Below are 22584 nucleotides of genomic sequence, written 5' to 3' on the forward strand. Positions count from 1 at the left end.
GAAGCAGTATAACTGCCCTTGAGGGGTCTGTGCCCTTTGACAGCAAAGTGGAAAAATATTGTGTTCTGCAAATCTACTACTCGTATGTACTCTGGAGAATGAAGAATATAATCTGGTCCAACAAGCGCTAGTGTTCTCATAATGTCAGCTGAAGAGGATTACAGGAGGATCGATTTTATGTAATTAAACTTCCCTGGCATACACAGAGATCTGTTTCCTTAAAAGAAAACAAAAAAATAAATAAAATAGGAAAAGAGTCCACAACTGGAGCATTCTCCTCCCTTCCTGCAAGGCAATTTTTAGTTTCTTACATTAAATGAGAAATGGTAATTGAAACTAACCCTGGGAAAACAATTCTCTCACTGATATGCAGTAACATTTAAGGATCTAACATATTAAAAAAAATGTGTTCAATGCACATTCCACCAGAAATAGAAAGCAAAGCTTTCAACAGATGCATTGTTTTGGGTCTGTCTTCAGCAATGGAAAAAATAGAATAGTAGAACTTGATGTAGTCCAGCAATTTCCACATCTTTCCCTTGTGTACATATTGATAGCTCTCTCTCAAAGTCACCCTGATATTAAATGCACCCTCTGGACACAAAATGACCTTCATACAGGTACAAAGGAGAAATTGTTTCAACTGTCCAAATTTAAATTTTTTTAAATGAAACTTTTAAAAAGAGGTATAAATAGGAGCGTGAATTATAGATGGGATGGATTTCTATTGAGAGGGTAGGATATTGTCTGCACCTCTGACTTTGGATTCAGTAATGTCCTTTAGCTGCTAAATGCAAATCAAACAGCAGCAGATTATGCAAGACTGGGGAGTTAATTTAAATATTAGTATTACCACATCCTCTTTCATACAACCTGGGGGTACATGCTACCAAAAATTGTCTCATACTGTTATTGTAAGGACAGTACTGTCAGGGCAGCTTTCATGGTAAAACTGGATTCCAAAGGAAAGGGAAGAATAGATTAAATTTAGGATAATGTAGGTCCTGTCAATCCTTTGGTTCATTGTGCCTGCTGGTCACTTAGCCTCCTCACTGGATACTGTGCTGCAGTTTTGGCACAGAAACGTGAAACTGTGGTAGGACTTGAAAGGAAGTCTTCCATGTTTGTGTCTTGATATTAAAGTTGCAGAATTAGTCAGCTATGGGTGTGAAGCTCCTGCCTTTGCATTGTTGACAATAAAAAAACTCTAGTGGTAGCTGGCACCTGTGTAAAGAAGGAAGAAACATTCCTTCTTTAGGATGAGGACAGGCCATTCTCTCATCCTTAGGGAATTATTGTTAGAGACAAGAGAAATTGAAAGAAGTGATAGATGAAGTGCTCTCCTGTCTGGATTTCCATCATCCAGATTGTGATTGCGCTTATAGTTTGGGAGAGCATCATTTGCCCATTTCTTCCAGTCCCTTTTCAGTCCTGGCAGTTAGTTATTGCACCAGGTTGGTGCCTGCTTGAGTTTCTGCACACACATCCCTCATCAATGCACAGCCAGCATGACCTGAAGCAGCACTCATGAACTAGGTGATGCTCATGGAACAGGTTATTAACTAAATATGCAGTAAATGGGTGAGTGTTCAGCTTTCGCCATCAGTGTGATGTTCACTCACTCTAACTTCCCATCTTGGTGTGACTACAATCTTCTGACATCTGTTCACTGTATATCAAAATTCTTGCCTGTGTAGAAAACACCTGTCTGCTTTTACCTATGCCATATATCCAAATATCAAAATTACTTAAAGAATGTCCCTGATCTTGTCTGAGATCAAGGTAAAAAGTGCTTCACACAACAGTTTCCTGGCTGTTTACCAAGGTTCCTTGTGTTTGAGAGGTGCCTTCTCACCAGTGGCATCAAGGGGAGTGAGGTCAGGAGATCAGATGTGCCTTATTACACATCTGAGCTTGATTCAGTTTGTGAACTCTGCTGTTACTTATCCAGTTTCCCTTGCCCTTATTTTCCCTCATCTCATAAAACAAGTAAAGCTAATATGAATTAAACCTTGCATTCTCTGCTGTGTTTGCTCTGTTTAGCAATGCCCTTACTCTTGGATAAAGAATGATCCAAGTCTCGAGATTTTCTTGCTAATTAAAATAAGGCTGCAGAAAGTTTGGTTTATGGTTTGATTGAAGGAGAAAAGAAATCAAAGACAAATTTAAAGTTGAAGTTCAACCCTGATAAGAAAGATATTTGAAATTTTGTTTCTTTTTTCCCTAGTGAGTCCAAGAAAATTTGGTCCAGATGTATTTCACTTACCCCAGCACTTGGTAGCACTTTGCTCTATAGTGTGGTCATCTCAGTCAGACTTTAGAGCACTGTCATTACTAAGCTAGAAATGTTTCCATCCTGGGTGCTTTGTCTGCATCATCTTTGCCATACTATTCCATCACACACCCCTGGTTTTGTCTTATACATAACTTTTAGCAGGATCTTTTTGCATGTTGGTGCCAGAGTTTCACTGTTACATCCTTTATAAATATGGTCTTTTTTTTTAAACTTGTATTGCCAAGCTCCAGTCTTGCAGCTGATGTAGGGGTGTGATGAAAGCAGGGGTCTATAGAGTGACAAAGTTCTTCTTGATAGCAGTTCTGGGATTAAATCATAGCCTAACTGTCAGGTACAGGTGTGCTGTACCAAGAAGTTGACTCCTGTCCTGCTATTCAGACATTTGTGTGTTTAAATTCAGAACAATGGAAAGCTGGAATGTTTTTTGCCTTCAAAATGGTTTCAGATGCAAGATCTGCTCTGTGTTTCCTTGTGTCAGGAGATTGTATCTCTTTCTTTTCTAGATTTGAACGTATTCACACAAAGAAAGGGAACTACAGTAAGTCACTAGTTTCAAACCAAGAAGAGGTAGATGATTTAGCAACCTTGGAGGTACTGGATGAGGTAAGAATCTCTTTTTTCATATTTTCCTGAAGAGGAGTAATCACATATTAAATCACAATGGTGTGCTGTTGATTTTCAAATTCAACTGTATTGTCACGCTTCAGTTGTGTAAGTGTACAATGACATTTCACCACTTTATGCCAAATACTTTAAACAATATTTACTGCGTCAGAAAGGTTCCAACTCAAAGCTAAAACAATCTCTGGAGTTATAGACCAAACAGTTTGTAACACCATTGACTAAACAGGATTTATATCACTGGATTTTATTACAGCTAAGTATCCAGTTTGCAATGGTGTGCTAACCTGAAATTGGTCTACATCCAAGACCCTCCATTCCTGTTGCTTGAACACTGAGAGTTGTCTTAAACTAGCTCACCATACTCTCCCAAACTTATTTTGGTGTGGAAATGAATGAGGGTCAATTTATGTCAGCTGAGCCTCTCATCTGTCAATGCCTGCTGGAGAACCTTTGACCAAATTACTGGTACAAATACCACCGGTTTGTCAAAGTTCAAAATTAGTCCACTAGGTGCAGGGAAACGTGGCACAAAGGAGGGAGGGAGGAAGTCTGCTGTGTTTATACTTTAAGCTTCAAAACCAGAAAGAAGAATCAGGCTGCAGCACATTATCTGCAGGTCTTGGAGGCCATCAGTGGTTGTAAACAAACTGTCATTCTTCATCTGCTGGGCTGTGCATAGACTATAATTCACATTCTCTTATCTGTAAAACTTTTCTGGTATATTGTATCTTTGTCAGTCCAGAATACTCATTGTGGCACTTGAGCTGGTAAGCTGCATAAAGCTGACAGCTCACAGAACATCTTCCATCTTCCCAAGAGCTTTGTTATAGTAGTTTGATGATTAGTTAATTGTAATTGAGCTAATCTAAACTTCACCTACTTCAGGTTTAAGCATTTTATTAGTATTGGGAAGAGTAAGACTGTTGCAGGTTGGTTTTTTTTATCTTTTCCCATGATATATATAAACAATCCAAGCTAAAGAGATTTTATTGCACAAAAAACCCAGACAAACTGGAATATATCCCATCTCCTTAAAGGTGGAGCATTCTCATGGAAGTCCTCAGGAAGCCTCTGTCTAAACACATCATTTGACTTTGTGGTGTTACTAAATCAACTCCAATTTAAAACCACTTTCACATATGAATGGCAGCTTCTCAGAACTATATTCTTTCTTCCACTCAAATTTTTCTTCCAGTTTAGGTATCCCCATCATCAGAGCAAGACAAGAGATCTTCTATTGGTGCAAGAAATAATTTCAAGAAAGGCAGAAGTTCCCTAAAATAATTCTGTAATGTGAATCTGGTTATGGCCAAAACAAAAGAGAGCATTCAAAGCCACTTTATCAAGGCAATGGAAAACCAAGATTTTCTCTTTATGTCTTCTCATGAAGGAAGTATAACCTCTACAGCTGTTGAGAATTCAGCTTTTAAGTGTTTTAAACAGTACACAGTGTACAACACTGTAACTAGATAGATGAGAAAGGAAAGCAACTCCTGTAGTCCTCTGCTGCCAGTTGGTCTGTTCCAGTCGATATGGGGCCTAAATATTTTCATATGTACCTCAGATTAATCTCAAGGCTGGTTTAAATTTCTTCATTCAGCTCTGTGGCCTGTTTTGATTGGAAACCTAAGCAGGCACTTTATCTACCCAGCTGTGTATGCTGAAGAAGCTGAGGGAAATTACATCAAGAAATTTGAATGCCACTAATGGGCCCTTCTTTTTTCTTGGTTCAGGGGGAACTGGCTCTGCAACAGCAAAGAACAATCACAGCAGAGACTGCTTGTTAATAGGGAAGGATGCCTCATTGTTTACATTATTGGGAACCAAACAGTTGAACATCTGTGTTGTAGCATAACAGAGTAATGTTAGAGTAGCTCATATCAGTAATGGCAGTTATGGACTCAGTCAAATGATTCTTGATAAATTACATGAAACTTTAGTAGTAGAAATGTAGACAAGGCTGTCTCATGGAAACCTCTGATGAACTGAATGAAAGCACTACTTATTAACTCCTTTTTCTAGAGCCACTTGAGGCTCTAGTAAAGTAAGTATATATTGTTCAAAGTGAGTTTGGACATATAAAATTAGAAATGCCAGTGTGTTTGAAAGTATTGCTTACTTTTGATCATGATCCATTGTACTCCTGACTATAAGTACCTTCCCTCCCCGTCCTCCCTCACTGAAACTATAAAAATATTTTATACGTTTTCCTAATATTTTTTTTTGTCCATGTGATTCATTGTTCCTTTTCCTTCTCCATCAGAATACAGTAACAGAACAGCTGCAGAAGGGTTATGCCAAGGACCAGATCTACACTTATGTTGGGGATATTCTCATCGCTGTCAATCCATTTCGGAACATAGATATTTATTCTTCACAGGTATGAAAATTATATTAGGTTTCATTATTTTAACCTAGCACCAATTTCCACTAAAATATAAATATTTGTGTTAAGTATAAAGTAAGACCATTTTTGAGATTTATTTTAGCTTACTCTGAAAAACAGAATTACCAGTAGAGATGTTCTTTCAAGTGTACATTGACACTCATTCTTAACACTTGATGAATTTCAGCACAGAAAGGAGAAATTCCAAAAGAACTAATTTCTAGTGTCTTTATGCCTACAGTGTAGATCATGCACAAAGCAATTGTGGAAAATGTTAACTTTTGTGAATCTGGCTCCTCATTATACAAAAGGGAATTTGTCTTCTTATTATACAAAAGGGGAAAGATATTAAAATCGGATCATAAAATAATTTGGGGTTATTAATTATTGGATACTACAGGTACAGAAAAGATCTCAAGTTTTAACATCAATATCATGCAGAGATGCTAATAGGAAAGGAAGCACAAATAAATTTAAATAAGTTGGAAATATGATGTCTGACAAAAATAAATTTTCTCATAATAAATTGAGTTTCATAGTGTAATCAGGACTGAAATTATAGAAAATTGCCCTTCTTTTTTTTAGCATTTCTTATAGTCCTAAGTGCATACAGATTCATGTTATAGTGAGTGCAGTAACAGCTCCTTCAGAAAACATCACTGCTGGAAACCTCAGCATGCTGTGCACTAACCTAAAAATAAAGCCAAACTTCAATTCTAAAAAAAAGTTTTTAAAGAACAGTGATAATGTTTTTATTTTTCTTACACTTAGCATTCCAAACTGTATATTGGAGCCAAACGGACTGCCAACCCTCCTCACATTTTCGCTGTTGCTGACATAGGCTACCAGTCCATGGTGACATACAACTCTGATCAGGTATAGATGAGGTGCCTAATTACCTCCTCTGCCAGGCTGAGAGATATGTGATGAGCTCAGTCTCGTTCTGTTCTCTGCAGTGTATTGTTATTTCTGGAGAAAGTGGAGCTGGCAAGACACAAAGTGCCCATCTGCTGGTTCAGCAGCTCACTGTCCTGGGCAAGGTAAGTGGCAGAGGGGATGTCTCTGTAAGGCTGTGCTGTCGTGGGCCTAAAGGGCTGAACCTATGGACAGGGCATGGGTGGTGGGGTGAGGCTGTTACACATTTTCCAAAGAAGATTGGAACATGATGCCAATCTATCTACTCCTTCATCCCCCCTGAACTAGGGTCACTGGAGAATATGCTGGGCTTTCCACAGGGAAAAGTACCCACTACAGTGAGGGCTGTGACTTAGTCCGATCCCTGTTTGAGTGAGTGCCTCTAATCACCCAAGGAGTACCAAATAAAACCTTCTTCTAGCTTCTCATCCTTCCACAACCAGATTGCTGTCAGTGGGACATCGCCATTCTGGGAAGTGGCCACCGTAACTGTCCAAACAAAATACCTTTTTTTCCATGCCCCAGGAGAGATGAAAGCAAAACTAATGGATTGGTAGGGTTCAGTGGAGCAGTAATCAGATGCTAACAAGGATCCTAAAAGAAGATTGGCCATTTCAGAACCACAGAAATTCATTGGTAGTGTTGTTATCATTATGTGTGTTATCTCTTCCAGGCAGCCTTAGTTCTGAAGATTGCTATATTCTGACAGATTTCATTTTTTATATATATGTATATATATGCCTTTCTCTCCATATAATTCCCATGGGAATGGCTGCCCTGATTATGTCACACTTCACAATACCAATGAGAAGATTAAAGAAATGCCTAAAAATGTCGGTATTTGAATAATTACTCATAATTTGAAGCAATGTCTTTTTCATATCCAGGCTAATAACAGGACTCTGCAGGAGAAGATTCTCCAGGTGAACAACCTTGTAGAAGCATTTGGGAATGCAGGCACCATTATCAATGATAACTCAAGTAGATTTGGAAAATATTTGGAAATGAAATTCACTTGTGGTGGCACTGTAGTAGGAGCTCAGATTTCAGAGTACCTCCTTGAAAAATCCAGAGTTGTCCACCAGGCAGTGTAAGTATGAGAATTGTATTTGACCTAATTCGAGGGTTACAGAGTAGGCTTATGATACAGGAAAGCACCTTGGTTCAAAACACAAAGATGAATAAGGTACCTGAAATTTTTTTCTTAAAAGTTGTATATGAATAGCTTATAAATCTGTAAGCTAGCTGAAAACAGCTTCAGATTTTCTTTTTCATTACCCCCTGGGTTATTTAAACAAATCTTACGCCTATGTGATATATAAAATAAGAATGTGTAAAGGCTTAAAAACTTTCTCATAGTTCACATACACATTTCTTTGTGGGATTTTGGAACACTGTGTTAAGTACATCACTTGGATTTACTTCCTCTAGTAATGTAGTTTATTTCTTTATTTGCTTATTTTCCATTTTGGAGCATCTAGTAGAATTTGCTTATAGTTATAGGCCAAAGATCCCTCCCAAGAAGGACTTGGGGGTGGATGAGAGGCTGGACATGACCCAGCCATGGACACTCCCAGGCCAGAAAGCCAAACATGTCCTGGGCTGTATCCAAAGAAGTGTGGGCAGCTGGTCCAGGGGGGAGCTCTGTCCCTCTGCCCTGCTTTGGTGAGACCCCACCTGCAGTGCTGCTTCCAGCTCTGGGGTCCCCACTGCAGGGAAGATGTGCACTTGTTGGAGAAATTCCAGAGAAGGCCACCAAGATTATTAGAGGGATGAAGCACCTCTCCTATAAGGAACAGCTTGTTCCTTATAATTTGGGATTGTTCAGCCTATAGAGGAGAAGGCTTTGGGGTGACCAAATTGCCACCTTCCACCTGAAGGGAGCCTGCAAGAAAGATGGAGAGAGACTTTTTTCAAGAACATGTAGTAACAGGACAAAGGGCGATGGATTTAAACTGAGAGAGAGTAGGTTTAGATTGGATATTAGAAAGAAATTCTTTAGTGTGAGGATGGTGAGGCACTGGCACAGGTTGCCCAGAGAAGCTGTGGTTGCTCCATCCCTGGCAGTGCTCAAGCCAGGCTGGATGGGTCTCTGAGCAACCCGGTCCAGTGAAAGGTGTCCCTGCCCATGACAGGGGAGTTGAAACTAGATGATCCTTAGGTCCCTCCCAACCCAAGACATTCTATGGTTCTATGATCTGATGGTGCCCCTGAGACATACACCTAAGCTCATGCACACAGCAGGGGTTTGAGCACAACTCCTTTTTGCCATTTCAGTAGTGACTGACTTGGGCATCTCAGGGCTGAGTTGTGGTTGCAAATTTTCATCTAATTCTTTCTCACTAGGAGCACAGGAACCTTGAATGTGTAATAAACCTCTGTCCTAGGTTTGGGCAATAAGCTTCTAGGCAAAGCTTGCCAAGTCATAAGGCCCTTCTGCTTGAATGTCTGCTTCTTGGTTCAGGGCAAAAGGACATAACAGACCTAATACATTCAGTGAACCAGGAGTGTATTCCTCTCCCACAGTCAGAAGATTTTTTAAAGAGTTCAGCAGCCCGTTCGGTGTAGGTGGGTCTCACATAGATCTCACATAGCATCTACCAATTGCATCAAGGGCAAAGCAGCACTGAGCTGCTTTAGCACCAAGCAGCCACCCTGGCAGTGTCAGGACAAACACACAATGGCATGAAAAGGGTATTCACGGGAAGTTCTATAATAAAGCTTCTTTCAGAGTCTTCTGTCAGTTTGTGTGAATCTCGCCTGTTATTAATATAACATTTAGTAATAGTATGTGTGTCATCAGTTAAATGTAGCATGGTTATATTACTAAATCAGTTTGTTGTTTCTGTTGTTTCAGAGGAGAGAAAAATTTCCATATTTTTTATTATATTTATGCTGGTCTCGCTGAAAAGAAAAAACTTGCACATTATAAACTGCCAGAATATAGACCTCCCAGGTAATGCAGTTTATTTTTGCATAAATTGATTACTAAGAAACGCAATGTTGAATTCTCAGCCTCATCTACATTCTAACTCTGTATCCATCAACTTTTTCAGATATCTGCAAAATGATCATTTCAGAATAGTGCAAGATTTCATGAACAATAGCTTTTATAAGTCTCAGTTTGAATTAATAGAACAGTGCTTCAAAGTCATAGGTTTTACACTGGAGGTGAGTGCTGATAACCCTTTTCCTTTGTGAACTTCACCAGCTACCTCAGGAAAAACTTATATAAAGCATTCAAATCTCCCTTGTTATTTTCTTCCTTTAGCAGTATTGTGTTTATGTTTTAGGATCTTGCACGGTCAACTTACTGTTGTATAGTAACATTTAAATTTTTAGAGTTTCAATGCACTGATAAACCAATAAAATGGTATTAGTCAACAAGACTTTGAAATCAGTGAACACAGCACAGCTGAGTAATTGGATGGGGGGAAGATTTTAACAAATTTAATGCATAGAAAATTATGTTGTAAGTGTTTATTGGCCAATAATTCTAGGCCTGTGAATATGAGCCTCATCTCAGTTTTAAGAGGAAGTCCATGGTGAGAGTTCTAAAATTCATTGAGTTGATCTGAGTATTGATGAACTCAGTACATTTTCACAGCTCCAGGGATAAAGTTGAATGAAGTTCTTAAATCCCTTTGGAGATGAATCTCATCACTAAACATTAACTGAACCCATTCTTTCTTTATGATCTCTTATCCTTTCTCAGCTAGCTGTTAAACCCATCTCCTCAGTCTGTCTTCAGTAGAATTAAAATTAAAAAGGGACTGGATTTATAAAGGAAAGAAATCCCATCCTGTGACATAGTTTTACCATAAGAGGTTGTGCATCACAGGTATCACATATTTCTGATTTTATTTATAAATAATATAAATAATAGAGGTATGCTCCATACAGTACCTGTGAAATACAGTACTAGTGCTGCAAAATGGATGTATGTTTTAATTTCTCTGACAAAACTGTATGTGGTAAGGAGCTTTTCACATAAAATTGCTCACTTCAGTTGACTATTTCTGGCTGCCCTTGATGTAAATATTTGAAATTGCTAGCAGAACAGATTTATTCACCTATTTTTTTCCTCCATAGTCACTTTACATTAAGCTGTAGCAGTAGTGGCATTCACAGTCTCTTTCTCCTCTACATGTTATTCACAACTGCATTTAGTAATATCACACCTGTACTATCACATCCTTTCACTTGTGCTTTCACCTTTCCAGAAGCAGCATGCAAGGACATTCATGGTTCAGCACTGATAGCAGTTTTGTCACAGCACCAGAGACCTTGATAATTCCCAATTTAAAGCATGAAAAGCAGCAAGTCTGTTTTTGTTTCCAGTTCTTTTGTTCACTTGGATGGGTGGAAACAATAATCCTGATCATCCAAAAGAAGCCTTCCATACACATTGAAGATGCAGTTAGAACCAGGTCACTGGCTGCATTGTGCAGTTCTAGCATGGATCCTCACTTGATTAACTCAGCAAGCCACTGGGAGCTGAATCTGTGAAGAATTATCTACCTGTAGAACCCTGCAGATTCAGAAGCTGAGTGCCATAGGCAACCTGCTTGTGGCTACTTGTGAGCCCCAGCCATGTCAGCCTGCCTTGCATCCTCCTCAGGGTGGATCAGCCTGTCTGAGGCTGTGCTTGCAGGAGTGAGGGAAGAGTCTTCTTCCCCCTCTGGGGCTCTGATATCGGATACATGCGCAAAGACAATTTTTTTTCAGTGAAAAAAATCCCATAGGAAATTTAATTCCTTTCCTAAGTTCACTTTTTAGTAATGCAGCCTTAAACTTTGACATTCATCCTAGTGCACAGAGGAAATTCTATAAAAGCAAGTTCAGTGTTTTATTAGCCGAAAGACACAGACAGAAAAAAAAATCTTCAGTTAAAATTGAGATGTAAACAAAGCTTTATTTCTTTGAAATTTGTTTTTAGCTGACTGACAGGTTTTAAAAGTAACTACTGTCAGTACTCCCTGTCTTAAGATCATACTGTTTTATTTCAGGCTGCATGGCAAAATTAGTAAGAAAGGACTGCCTGAGGGGAACAATAATTATACTGTATGAGAAAGACCAAGCCAGATTTCAAACACACTGGAAAAGGGCAGAAAAATGTCAGCAGCTATACCTATTGTACAGCATGATGGCAGAAGTTAAGCTATCCATTTCTTTGCATTTCAGCTGTGTCCCTATGCTTAAAATGAAAATGAGTGCTTAATCCTAAGTAAACTGTGTGCCAATTATCCTCAGCATAATTTTTTAGAGTGAGTTTACCCAGTTTGTCTTCCTGTCACTGAAATCACCATTTATTAACTGCTAGATTAACTTCTGAAAGTGTTGAAAACAAGCTCAAGTATTCTAGAGCAATTAAAGATTTTAACTGAGTAAATGGTGCCTGATATGGTACCAGCAAACTATTGAATAATATGGATAAAATGCTGTGCACTTATAAAAAGTTCATTGTTACAAAATACCAGTCAGATTTTCAAAACTGCTTCTTATAAAACTACTGCAAAAGTTTTTAACCTGCTATTTATAAAATATACTATTACTATATGCCTCAAAATATACGTCAAAGACTCCTGTCTGGTTTACAAGTACACCTAGCATTTTCTGAGGAAAAAAATACTTGGATCATCAGGCATAATAATAACCATTCACCATTCAGATGAAAATTTGCAGTTAAAATCTAAGTCCAACCTTCAATGAAAGTGTTATTTCACTCATTTCAAATATTATTTGGAATTCATGTATAGGCACTTAATTTACTGTATATATCACTTGACTATCCAGAGCAATAACAGCCTTTTCCAAGACAGAGTCTCTTTTCACAGAGTCATAGAATTAATTAGGTTGGAAAAGACCTTTGAAATCATCAAGTCCAGCCTAACACCACCTTATCAACTGAACCATGGCAGAACCTCCTAAATAATTTGAAATCTAAATTTGTTTAAGCAAAGTCCACATTAAGATGCTTTGGTGAGTTCCTAACTGACATTTTGAAGGGTAAAGTACCTTGCCAAATCAGAGATGGGAGGCCTCGCTCTTCTCCCAGTGAAACTGATGACATTGGTGGGAGATGATATAAACCTATTATTTGGAGTGCCTTTGTTATCATGATGCAAGAAACATCAATGCAGATTTTCTTTTTTTCATTTTTGTTGATCTAGGTATTAAATTTTTAGACATGTTTGCATCTGCAGACACAGTGAAGGGTAGATATAAATAACCTCTGAATTCTATGTAAGAGGGTATGCACACCACCATTTTTGCTTTCCCTACTTCGTGTCAATCCTGTCAACAAGTGCAGAAGAGAGCTAAGGTTTGACTTGCCATTTTTGACTGTCTTACTCTTGAAAGACTTTGCTAAGCACAGAATAGGAGTAATTAATAAATAATAAAAAGTAGTGGGCACGTGGCACACAGCAGGAAGCAACACATGCATATGCCCACACAGACCACAGAGGCAAATTACCTGGCTATTAAGTATTGCAATTTTTTAAATATATTTTTCAGGAACTTGGAAGTGTGTACAGTGTCCTGGCTGCCATTTTAAATGTGGGTAACATTGAATTTTCTGCAGTAGTATCTGAACATATGATTGACAAGAGCAACATTTCCAATCCAGTAGCCCTTGAGAACTGTGAGTGGGTTTGTTTTTTTTCTCTTGATTTAACATGGTTTTTCTTTAGTGTTTTCATGACAAATTTATTTTATTGTAAGAGAGGTATCAATGAAAACTGTATTCACATGGAAATTCTGCAAGGACAATTTAAAACTGAAGGTAGATTAATTCTAAGCCCACCTGAATTCAAATGCAAAAAAGGAAAAAAAAATTTACGTGTTATGCATCTTATTGACTAGGAAGTTCACTGGCATGCAGGAAACATGACTAATACTGCAGATGCCTGAAAAAAATATTTGGAAATTTTCCAAGGTTATTTGAACATTTGATGGAGAACCTCATTAACACATTGAATAGTTTTTTCCCAGTTCCTTTCTCAGCTGCTCATTACTTGTTCCCCACATGTGCCTGTGGAAATGTGGCTCACTAATTCTTTGGAAGGGATACCTTACATTATAAGCTTCTGGGAGGTAGAGGAGACAAAGGGGCAAAGATTTCCAGAAATTTGCTACACTTTCTCAGAGTTTCTCAGTAATTATACCTGGGGAGGTAATGAAGTCTTCACGCTATCTTCTTGCATGTTTTCTTGCCATAGAAAAATATTGTAGAACTGGGAAAGAAGCAGCCCTTTTTTGAGACAAAAGGAGAACAGAAGTGGCTTGTATGAGTGGGTTACAGCTGAGAGGGGGATTCACACCTCACAAGTTGGGCACTTCTTACATAGTCACCTTCCAAACTCTGAGTTGTGCCTGTGACATTCCTTCCCAGGCGCATCCCTGCTGTGTATTCAGGCAGATGAACTGCAAGAGGCCCTCACCTCTCACTGTGTAGTGACTCGAGGAGAAACAATTATTCGTCCCAACACTGTGGAAAAGGCCACGGATGTCAGAGATGCCATGGCCAAAGCACTGTATGGGCGCCTCTTCAGCTGGATAGTCAATCGCATCAACACTTTACTCAAACCTGACAAACATTTAAGGTAAAAGGACATTTTGCAGAATAAAGAGATATTTTTTCTGTAGGAATAATATTGTCATACACTAGAGCATTTAGTGTAGGTAAGTTCTTTTCCTCTGCTGTTTTTTTTCCTTTATGATTCCACCATGTCGAAAATGGTTTGTCCTGTTCATAGTATATAATGAAAATACAGTAAATATGGTTGGCAAAAGCATCCCATGTTTTCCTGTTGATTGTTACTCATTTAACCCTTTCTTGTTCTTTCGTATTTTTAACCCTTTTAACTTTTAACCCTTTTTCTTTTGTATTTTTTCAGAGTAAACTTTTGATACTCATCATGCTGATTACATAGGTCAAATTCTGATCTTATTTACACTGATGCTGTTGCTTTTACTGTTACTATCAGCTGTCACTGTTATTATCAGCATGGTTTCATATATGCTTGGGAATAATTTTCAAACACATTTACTGAAGGTATTGTCCGCTTTACACTTAGCAGGTGACATTTTAAACACCATATCAATAACAAATAGCTTTGGTTTGCATATCAGGATTGCCTGGATTTTTTCTTCTTAAATATCAGAGGAGAGTCAAGGTTGTAATCCTAAAATTTATCTAAAGTTTTAAGTATTTGGTTACACCAGAGCAACAATAAACAGAACTTTAATCAGTAAGTGATAGAATAAAATCCATGATAGATGGGGAAGCACTTCTAGCCCGTGTCCCTCTCTCACTTGTCTGTTACAGAGCCCTTTTCAAACTGAATGCTTACTTATGCTGCTGAGGAGGGAGAAAATTCAACCTGAAATGCTCATTGTAAAAAAAAAAAAACCAAACAATTTGCTTGATTTTGTGGCAGTAAAATTATTTGCATTTTCTATTTTTATGTAATTAGCTCTGAAAAAGGAATGAGGCAGATAAATTTCAGCAGTCTATTCATCAAAAATGTAATTTTGAGACAGATGAAATAGTCACCAAATTCAGATCCCTCCACAATGAAATTTTTCCTTTTTTGAGATGGACTTCACAAAAAGGTTTAAGTACTATTCATGGGTGTCTTGAGACTGATTCTTAATTTCTGATTTCCTAAATCTTTATTAAAAAAATGGTTACAGATAGCCCCTCAAAGAGGTTTTATAGAAGGAATGAGATTTACATTTTACTTACCTAGAAAAGACACTAATGTCAGCCTCACTGTTATAAAATTGTATACTCTTAATTTTTTGTGTAAGCAAAAAACATTAGTGCTTTTTTCCAGTTGCATAAGTGATCACATATCTTCAGTATGCCTTGTTTAAAGTATCAACCCAAAGTTTTTCCAGTGCTTCTCTGGAATTTATTTGGTAACTTAAATTCAAACCACATCCCAGTGCATAAAGTAGTTATTTAGCTTCATAAAAGGTCTAGCTAGTCATTCTTTCTACTTTAATGTTAAATTAAGCAATTTTAAGTGTTATGAGTAAATAATATGAAGAAATAATAGTCTTTAATTTCAGGATGCTGGTGAGTAAAGACTGTTATTACAAGAGAAACAAAAAGAACTGCATGTTCTTTCTGTACTGTAGTCAGCTTTTGAGAATAATCACTTACAAACATTAGTGTAAAATTAAAATTGTAAATCCTCTAATCACTTATCAGTTGACTTGGTTGTTGTGTGATTCAACATATCTGGTCTGTATTGCAGTAATCTTCGAATTGATCTCCATTTATGTATTTCAAACTAACAAGTGTTGTCATTTTAAGAGATATCTGGTCCAGCAAATCTTATCCTGTGTAACTGGTGTACAGATTTGGCCCATGATTTCCTTTTGTGAAATAATAATGAAGGTAGTTAATGTAAAATAAAGATACAACAATGAAAATTATATTTCATCTTTGCAGTGAAAATGACGATGGCTTGAATATTGGAATTCTTGATATCTTTGGCTTTGAGAATTTCAAAAAAAATTCTTTTGAGCAGCTGTGTATCAACATTGCCAATGAACAAATTCAGTTCTACTTCAATCAACATGTCTTTGCCTGGGAACAGGTACGTATTGGTTATTTTGGTGCAGCTTTAGTATTTCTCAACATATAGAACCTTGTCCCAAGAAACTACATTGTTCCTTCTCCATAATAGCATATAGATCCTTCTCTGTTAATAGTAGATCATAAAAGATGTTTTTTTAAGTATGTTTTACATGAAGCAATGCTTGCTATTTGCAAGTAAAATGCCAACATAAAATGCATTAAACTTGAAATTTACAGTAACTAAGCAACATAACACTGTGATAATCTGATTGATGCAAATGCAATGTTGTTTTCTTGAGGAATAATAATGAGTGTTGTAATGTATGATTCTCTGGTAAAAAGGTAAATGAGTGGTAACAAAATTTTGAAAGTGCAGTGTTCATAATAGTTTACTAATAAGCTTAATGAACACTGAAATTCCATTATTAAAAACTGCAAATCTCACAATTATTTTGTTCTTGAGAAACTCAATCATCTCAGCTAAATAATGATGGATTTAATTTAAATAATTTATTGTAAAGCAGAGAAAAGGAATAGCATTGTAAATATAAAACTTAATGAATTTGAAGAGGAGAGGGAAAAACCTCAAAAAAATCATCTCAACTTTGTAAATAATTCCAGGAGAATTGAAATAACCACCTTTAAATCATTATTCAATATTGTTATTTGAAGAAATAACATGTTCAGGGAAAAAAAATGATCTTGCTGAAAAATGAAATATTTCAGAATTCTCTATGGCAGAACAGTCAGAATTCAAACCATAGGTGAAATTATACTTCTGTTGTTTTACTGAAATTATTGATGTTTATGATACATGGAGGAAAATTCTCCTGAATTGTAATTTAAATTGTTAGTAGAAACAGAGTATTTTGTCAGTGTTAATCACTATTTGTTTTAAGGATGACACAGATACAGGTTTGTAATGTGTCCATGTATGCAGATGTGTATATGCATGTGTCAGTACAGAGATGTATCTATTTATGTGTAATACTACAATTTATTATTTTATGCCTCAATGTTTTATCCTCTTCCCAATTATTTCAGGAAATGTTGTCTTGCACTCTTGTATCTTGTAGTTGTTTTTATAGATTTGTTTGCAACATTATCAATGTAAGTGTTTCCTTGGTTTTAATGTCATCTAAAAGCCAGAGTAAATTTTACTAGATTTACTGTAATTACTTAGGCATCTTCTTTCCAAAGTACACAAGTTCACAAAAGAAGGGCACTTGTTTTTGCCCTTCTAGAAGAAACTAGGAGCTGTTCCTAACAGCTGGGAGATGGAAATAGCACAGGCTGCAGCAACAGTATTCCTGTCAAACCCGGGCACTTGAGTATGTCTGCTTTGCTTAAATGTTCACTAACTTGATCCTCCCATGCTAAATTTAAGTGTTCCTCACTCCAGACTTTTCCCCTGGTCTCAGGGACCTGGGATTATCAGTCAAGACTGATGCAAAGAAGGCATTGAATATCTCAGCCTTTTCCATGTCATCCACAAACTTCTTCAGCAGCAGGACCACATTCTCCCTAGTTGCCTTTTGTTGCTGAGGAACCAGCCTTGGCTTTCCTAGCCCTATTCCTGTACACCCAAATATCATCTTAATGTTCCTTCTCTTTTTAAATTAGGGTCAACTTCAGTGTAATCTGCCTTTACTTGTTTCTAGGCATCCTGTTACAGAACTTTTTGGCCAGACCTATATTAATGCAGAGGTTTGTTCCATGTAGTAGGAACAGTTTCTTCTCTTGCATGTGCCTTGCTGCACCATGGTCAGGGTGGCTATTCTGCTACTGAGCAGATGAGCAGCAGATGAGATGTGGGAAATTAGTACAGCTACAGACTCTATGGAAGGGGAAGCTAATCTTTATTTACAGAATCTCTAAGTACATCCATTTTACCCACTTCCATTCATTCTCTCATAGATTCATTGACTCACAGATACATAGGATGCACCACGGTGTGGGTGTGTGTGTTCATACAGTCTGGCCAAGAAAATTTGTGAGTGACACATAGAGTAATGGACCCCAGCTGGCAAGTCTTCATCATGTCTGTTAGGTTCTTCTTGCTGAAATAGCTTTTGGACATGTCTTTTACAGCCTTTAGCAATGGTTTTTTCATCAATCCCTTATTTACTTCAGCATCGATAATCTTTAGGCAAGGTCATTATCTGGCTTTACTTGTTGGGAATATATACATTTTTATGCCTACAGTCCATTTCCTTGGTGGGCTTGTAAGAAGATTGTGTGTGATGTGCTATAACCTCATAGTCATGCTCCTGCTGACAGGTTTAGAGGGTGTTCCACTCGCTAACGCTCTGCACTGTGTTTTTATGTAAGTGAAGGCCGCCTGTTCTTGATGTAGGGATCTCTTTCCTCAGTTTTATTGTTTTTATGTTATGAACAAAGGTTCTTCATTCAAATAACAGGCTATCACAAGGCTATTCTTTTAAGACTATTTTTTCTGGTGCTTATATACATATTCCCATTCATATTTCATTTATACCAGTCCTTATATTTCTATAACAAGTGTCCACATCTAGCCTGTAATACCAACCATCTACCTTAATTTACATCAAACCACTACATCAGATTATATCAAACTTCATTATATTATCTTGTAGCAGTCTCCAAAGATACTACTACAGCAGTGCAGAAGAAGCTATATAGATTAAGTTCACGCAAATGTGGGTGTAAATCTCCCCCTTTCAGAGATGGGAAATCAGAAATGTGTTATTCTGCATTACAACCCAATGGCACAGAATGATTTGTGGTATGATTCATAGTCATTATAAGACATCACTTTTTTGTCCCAGTTTAATATCACAAAAACAGCCTCTGAGAAAGCTTCAGGTGGCTTCAGAATCCTTTCTGTTCACTGTAAGAACACCACTGTGTTCACTGTGTTGACACCAGTAATGTACTTTAATTGTAAATTAAAATAAAAAAAATCACCGATGTAAAAAACAAATATAAGGATGACCCCTGCGCCTTTTGCTGATGTATCTGCCTGACTTTTTACAAATGACTTTATATGCAAGGGTTTGTGTCTTAGACTCTAAAAGACAGAAGTTATGTTTATGGGAAGGTTGATGCCAGAAGTCACCAAGACCTTTGTGCTGACTTTCCATTAGCCCTGACTTGTGCTGCTGGAGCTATCCTGCTCCTGTCACTGGGGACCCGGGCTAGTGTTCTTCACAGCCCTGTGCAATGCCAGACAGACAGGCAGATGTCAGACTGCCCTCTGCTACCTCAGAAATCTGTAACACAACACTGCATTGAACCCTGTAGATCTACCCATGGAAGACAGAAGAATTTAAATTCTTTTACACTTCCCTCAAGAGATGTAAAATGTACAGATACATTTCTTTTTCATTCCCCTCCCTGTTTTTTCCCTCTTCAATATCATATCACATGCACGTTGATGAAATTTGACATATCTAGTGGGAAACTGAGATCTAAATCAGTTGATGATAGTTTGGTGTGTCATTAACTCATGTTCACCTAGTAAGTAGTGGTTATGTCAACAGAGAAGGTGAATCATATTTTGGCAACTTGACAAATGAAGCCAAGTAGTAAATACACTCATAAGGCAGAATTGTACTTTTGGTGTTGCAGGTGACATTGTTTTATCATTGTCAGTGGTCTCTTTTCTGTATCTGAATCTGAAAAATGTTCAGAGTTTTGCTTTCCTTGGAAGTGTGACCTACAAAAAAAAAAAAAACAAAACCCACATTCTTTTTAGTGACAGGGGTTGAAGAAAGGAACAGTGGTACTAACACAACCTGAGGCTCGGGGTAGAGTGGAGTGTGTGTAGGCCAACATGGAGAAATATAATCATAATTAAGAGAATTTATTCTTTTTTGTTGACTTACTGTTTGCATTTGAGAATAAAAGGGTTTAAGCCTGAATGCAATCTCCTTTCACTAAGGTAACAGAAAGACTCAAGTGGGCATACAGTTTAAGGTAAAAATAGTGCAGATTCCCTGTAGTCAATGGAGACAAATAAATATATCCCTGTCTCTACTGACTGGGGAGAGAATGTGGCCTCTCAACTTTATCACTGCTTTTAATTTTCCTAGCACAAGGGAATTTTTTGTTAATATAAAGCAAAGCAGAACTTTTGGACGTTCAGTCCTGTCCTTTGAGGTGTTCCCCTTACATATTAGATACTGATGTAAGTTAATTTCTGTGAGTGCCGTGATCTGCAGCTCACATTGTCCAGCAAGACAGCCTTCCCATTCCTTTTTCATTTTTCTTTCCCCCATAAGAAGTAAAAGGTGTAATGGCAGATAGCTAAAAGGTTTTGGAAAGTAGCAAGTTTGCTGTCAGTTGGGAGGATGATACTTTTTGCATTAAATGTATGCAATGTTTATTTTACATTCTCATGACAATTTAATCTTATAGTTTCAGCTGGAAAAGGTCCCTTCTGAATAAGTCTCTGGCGTCCCCATTTAAACCAAAGTGTCATAAGATGTTCACAGCAAAATGGCATTACTTCATTAAACATGAAGGTCACTTCCTAATGTATTTAGTAATTCCTTTGTTACCATTGAAACCAGGTGCTATACCTAATGTTACATAGTTTTTAGATCATAGGAAAGACACCATAAAATACCAAGATGAGATAGGAGCCCCATTAATAGTGTAACTCAATTTTTCCTTTTGACATCCCATCCACAGGAATACTTTCTAATGGGTTATGCTTTAGAATTTCAAGAAGTAGCTATTTTGCAGAGCTTTCTTGTCACAAAATGTCATGGAAGATTACAAAATCCTGTAACTGGTTCATCTTATTAATTCAAATAATACCTATTTCATTACAGTTTTATGATGTCCGTCATTAAGGCTCTTATACTTGCTGCTTGTATCCTAAAGATGTGGTTGAAGCCAGCACTGCATCAGAAAATGCAGTACAGTATAATTTCTGAGTCATCTGTCACATTGGTGCCTGGCTTGGTCATCAGCTGTCCTTCAGGAGCCCGTGGGAAGTGATGAACTCCTTCATGTCCTACTGGGCAGATGGCAGCACTTCCCAGACTGTCAGGGCTGACACTGGTGCAGTTGTTGAGACACAAAGGACACAGACTGAGTGGTCACATACACTGCAGGCCTGGAGCTCAGGCCCTGTGTGCTGCCTGGGCAGCTGTTGCTGTTATAGCAAAGTAGTACAGCTACTGAGAGTTCCTTTCTTTGTCAAGGAGAACACTTTCATCAGCTCTCTGAACCAGCCTCTCTCACAAGCATTTGAAAGGTTTATGATTAGACAGGTTGGTTGTGATTGTGAGAGCTCGTTTGAGGATGCTGGAGTGTCACAGTAACACTCTCCTCTGACAGACCCATCCTGAGCAGTCTCTTCCCCTTGCCCCCTTGATAAGGGCTCTCTAGATAATCCTAAGCAGTAACAGCTAGTTCCAGGAACATCTGTGTGTCAGTGCAGCTGTAACCCTCAGTTAAACTGCCTCTACTCCCGTTATCTCTGGGAGATAACACAGATTCACTCCCTTTCTGCCACCAGCTCCTACAGGTATATAATTAACTTCTCACCTATATCAGTGATACATTTATTACTCTCCTGTCTTGTCCTGCTAGTCAGGTCATTGATTAAAATAAAAAGCAAAACTCCACCTGTCCACTGCTTCAGGGGAGACATGAATGAGGTTAATGTTATGTGTCTCAAATGAGGAGCCTTCATGGGGCTGTAGATGAGATTCTTACTGATTATACCCTTGTATGGCATATAAACTGAATTATAATCTATCCTTAGAGTGAAGAGTGTTGTAGGAAATTATATCAGTCTGGATACTGGAAGGGTTTAGGTATATATTTTGTGTCCTCTTTCAAATGGATCAGCAGATTTTTATTTGTGCCTGTATTTTTAGACCAGTCTTATTGATTTTATGCCTTTTGCTGTTTCTCTGAGATTAAGAGGTATGAAACAGGTGCTTTGCTGCTGTGTGTGAAACTTCTTTTTTAAATGCTCAATATGTTGCTTTTTTCACTCATTCAGACTCAAGTGAATGACACATAAGGAGAGGTCTTCCAAGGCTAGAGGTCTTTGAACTCATTAATATTAGCCATCATTCATTTCTGTGACACTCTACTCACAATGAATTCAGGATGGCAAAACTGTGACGTTAACACCATACACCAACACAACACTTATAAAGTCCTTTCCTTTGGCAGAGGGATGATTTTTAAAGTAGATCAAAAGGTCTGTGTTTCACAGTACAGCCTGCACAGGACTGAAGACAACCCTGGCACAACCAGGAGCATTGTGTGGTAGAAAACTGCTATTGCTTTACCTAATGCAAGCAAAAAATAACAGGGGGGTGGCAGTCCCTAGAGCAACCTTCTCTTGGTAAAGCTACAGCTGTCCTCTGCCTTGCTAAAGGATTAAGGAAGGTCATTCTTGTGTTCTCCAGCTATAATCTAAATTATATTCAAGACAAAACCACCACAACACACTGTGGACACATTTGTTATTTGTTTTTTCTTAGTCTGGGAGGAATCCAGAGATATTTGTAGTCTTCAGGAGGAAACCAGCCAGACCAAACCAAACAAAAAAAGCAAACAAAGAAGTCCATCCCTCCAGTTTTCCTGTTGTTTTTAAATCTTGGGGAATACCTTTCCCTAGTTCCTCAAAATGAGTGAAAATGTGCTAGAGGAAAATCTGAGGCAATTTACTTAGTTCTTCGGAAGTATGTACACAATTCTTTAATTTTTACAAAGTATGTGCACCTTTCTTCTCCACCTAAGAATTTTTCCAGGTGTTTG

The 22584-nt window shown here is 37.8% G+C and overlaps 1 protein-coding gene across 3 annotated transcripts in view; it reads left to right on the plus strand.

Annotated features, from left to right (window-relative positions):
- Nucleotides 1-22584, plus strand: part of MYO3A (myosin IIIA) — a 116068-nt gene that overhangs the window by 57241 nt on the left and 36243 nt on the right. For all 3 annotated transcript variants that reach the window (XM_086861413.1, XM_086861406.1, XM_086861399.1), the window contains exons 10-19: nucleotides 2800-2899; nucleotides 5184-5300; nucleotides 6078-6182; nucleotides 6263-6346; nucleotides 7109-7311; nucleotides 9079-9177; nucleotides 9278-9392; nucleotides 12741-12867; nucleotides 13618-13828; nucleotides 15688-15835. In XM_086861413.1, coding sequence (XP_086717539.1) covers nucleotides 2800-2899; nucleotides 5184-5300; nucleotides 6078-6182; nucleotides 6263-6346; nucleotides 7109-7311; nucleotides 9079-9177; nucleotides 9278-9392; nucleotides 12741-12867; nucleotides 13618-13828; nucleotides 15688-15835 — 1309 coding nt within the window. The remainder of the gene's footprint in view (nucleotides 1-2799; nucleotides 2900-5183; nucleotides 5301-6077; nucleotides 6183-6262; nucleotides 6347-7108; nucleotides 7312-9078; nucleotides 9178-9277; nucleotides 9393-12740; nucleotides 12868-13617; nucleotides 13829-15687; nucleotides 15836-22584) is intronic.

Source organism: Cyanistes caeruleus, chromosome 1, assembly GCF_971803275.1.
Source record: "Cyanistes caeruleus chromosome 1, bCyaCae1.hap1.1, whole genome shotgun sequence".
NCBI classification, from domain to species: Eukaryota; Metazoa; Chordata; class Aves; order Passeriformes; family Paridae; genus Cyanistes; species Cyanistes caeruleus.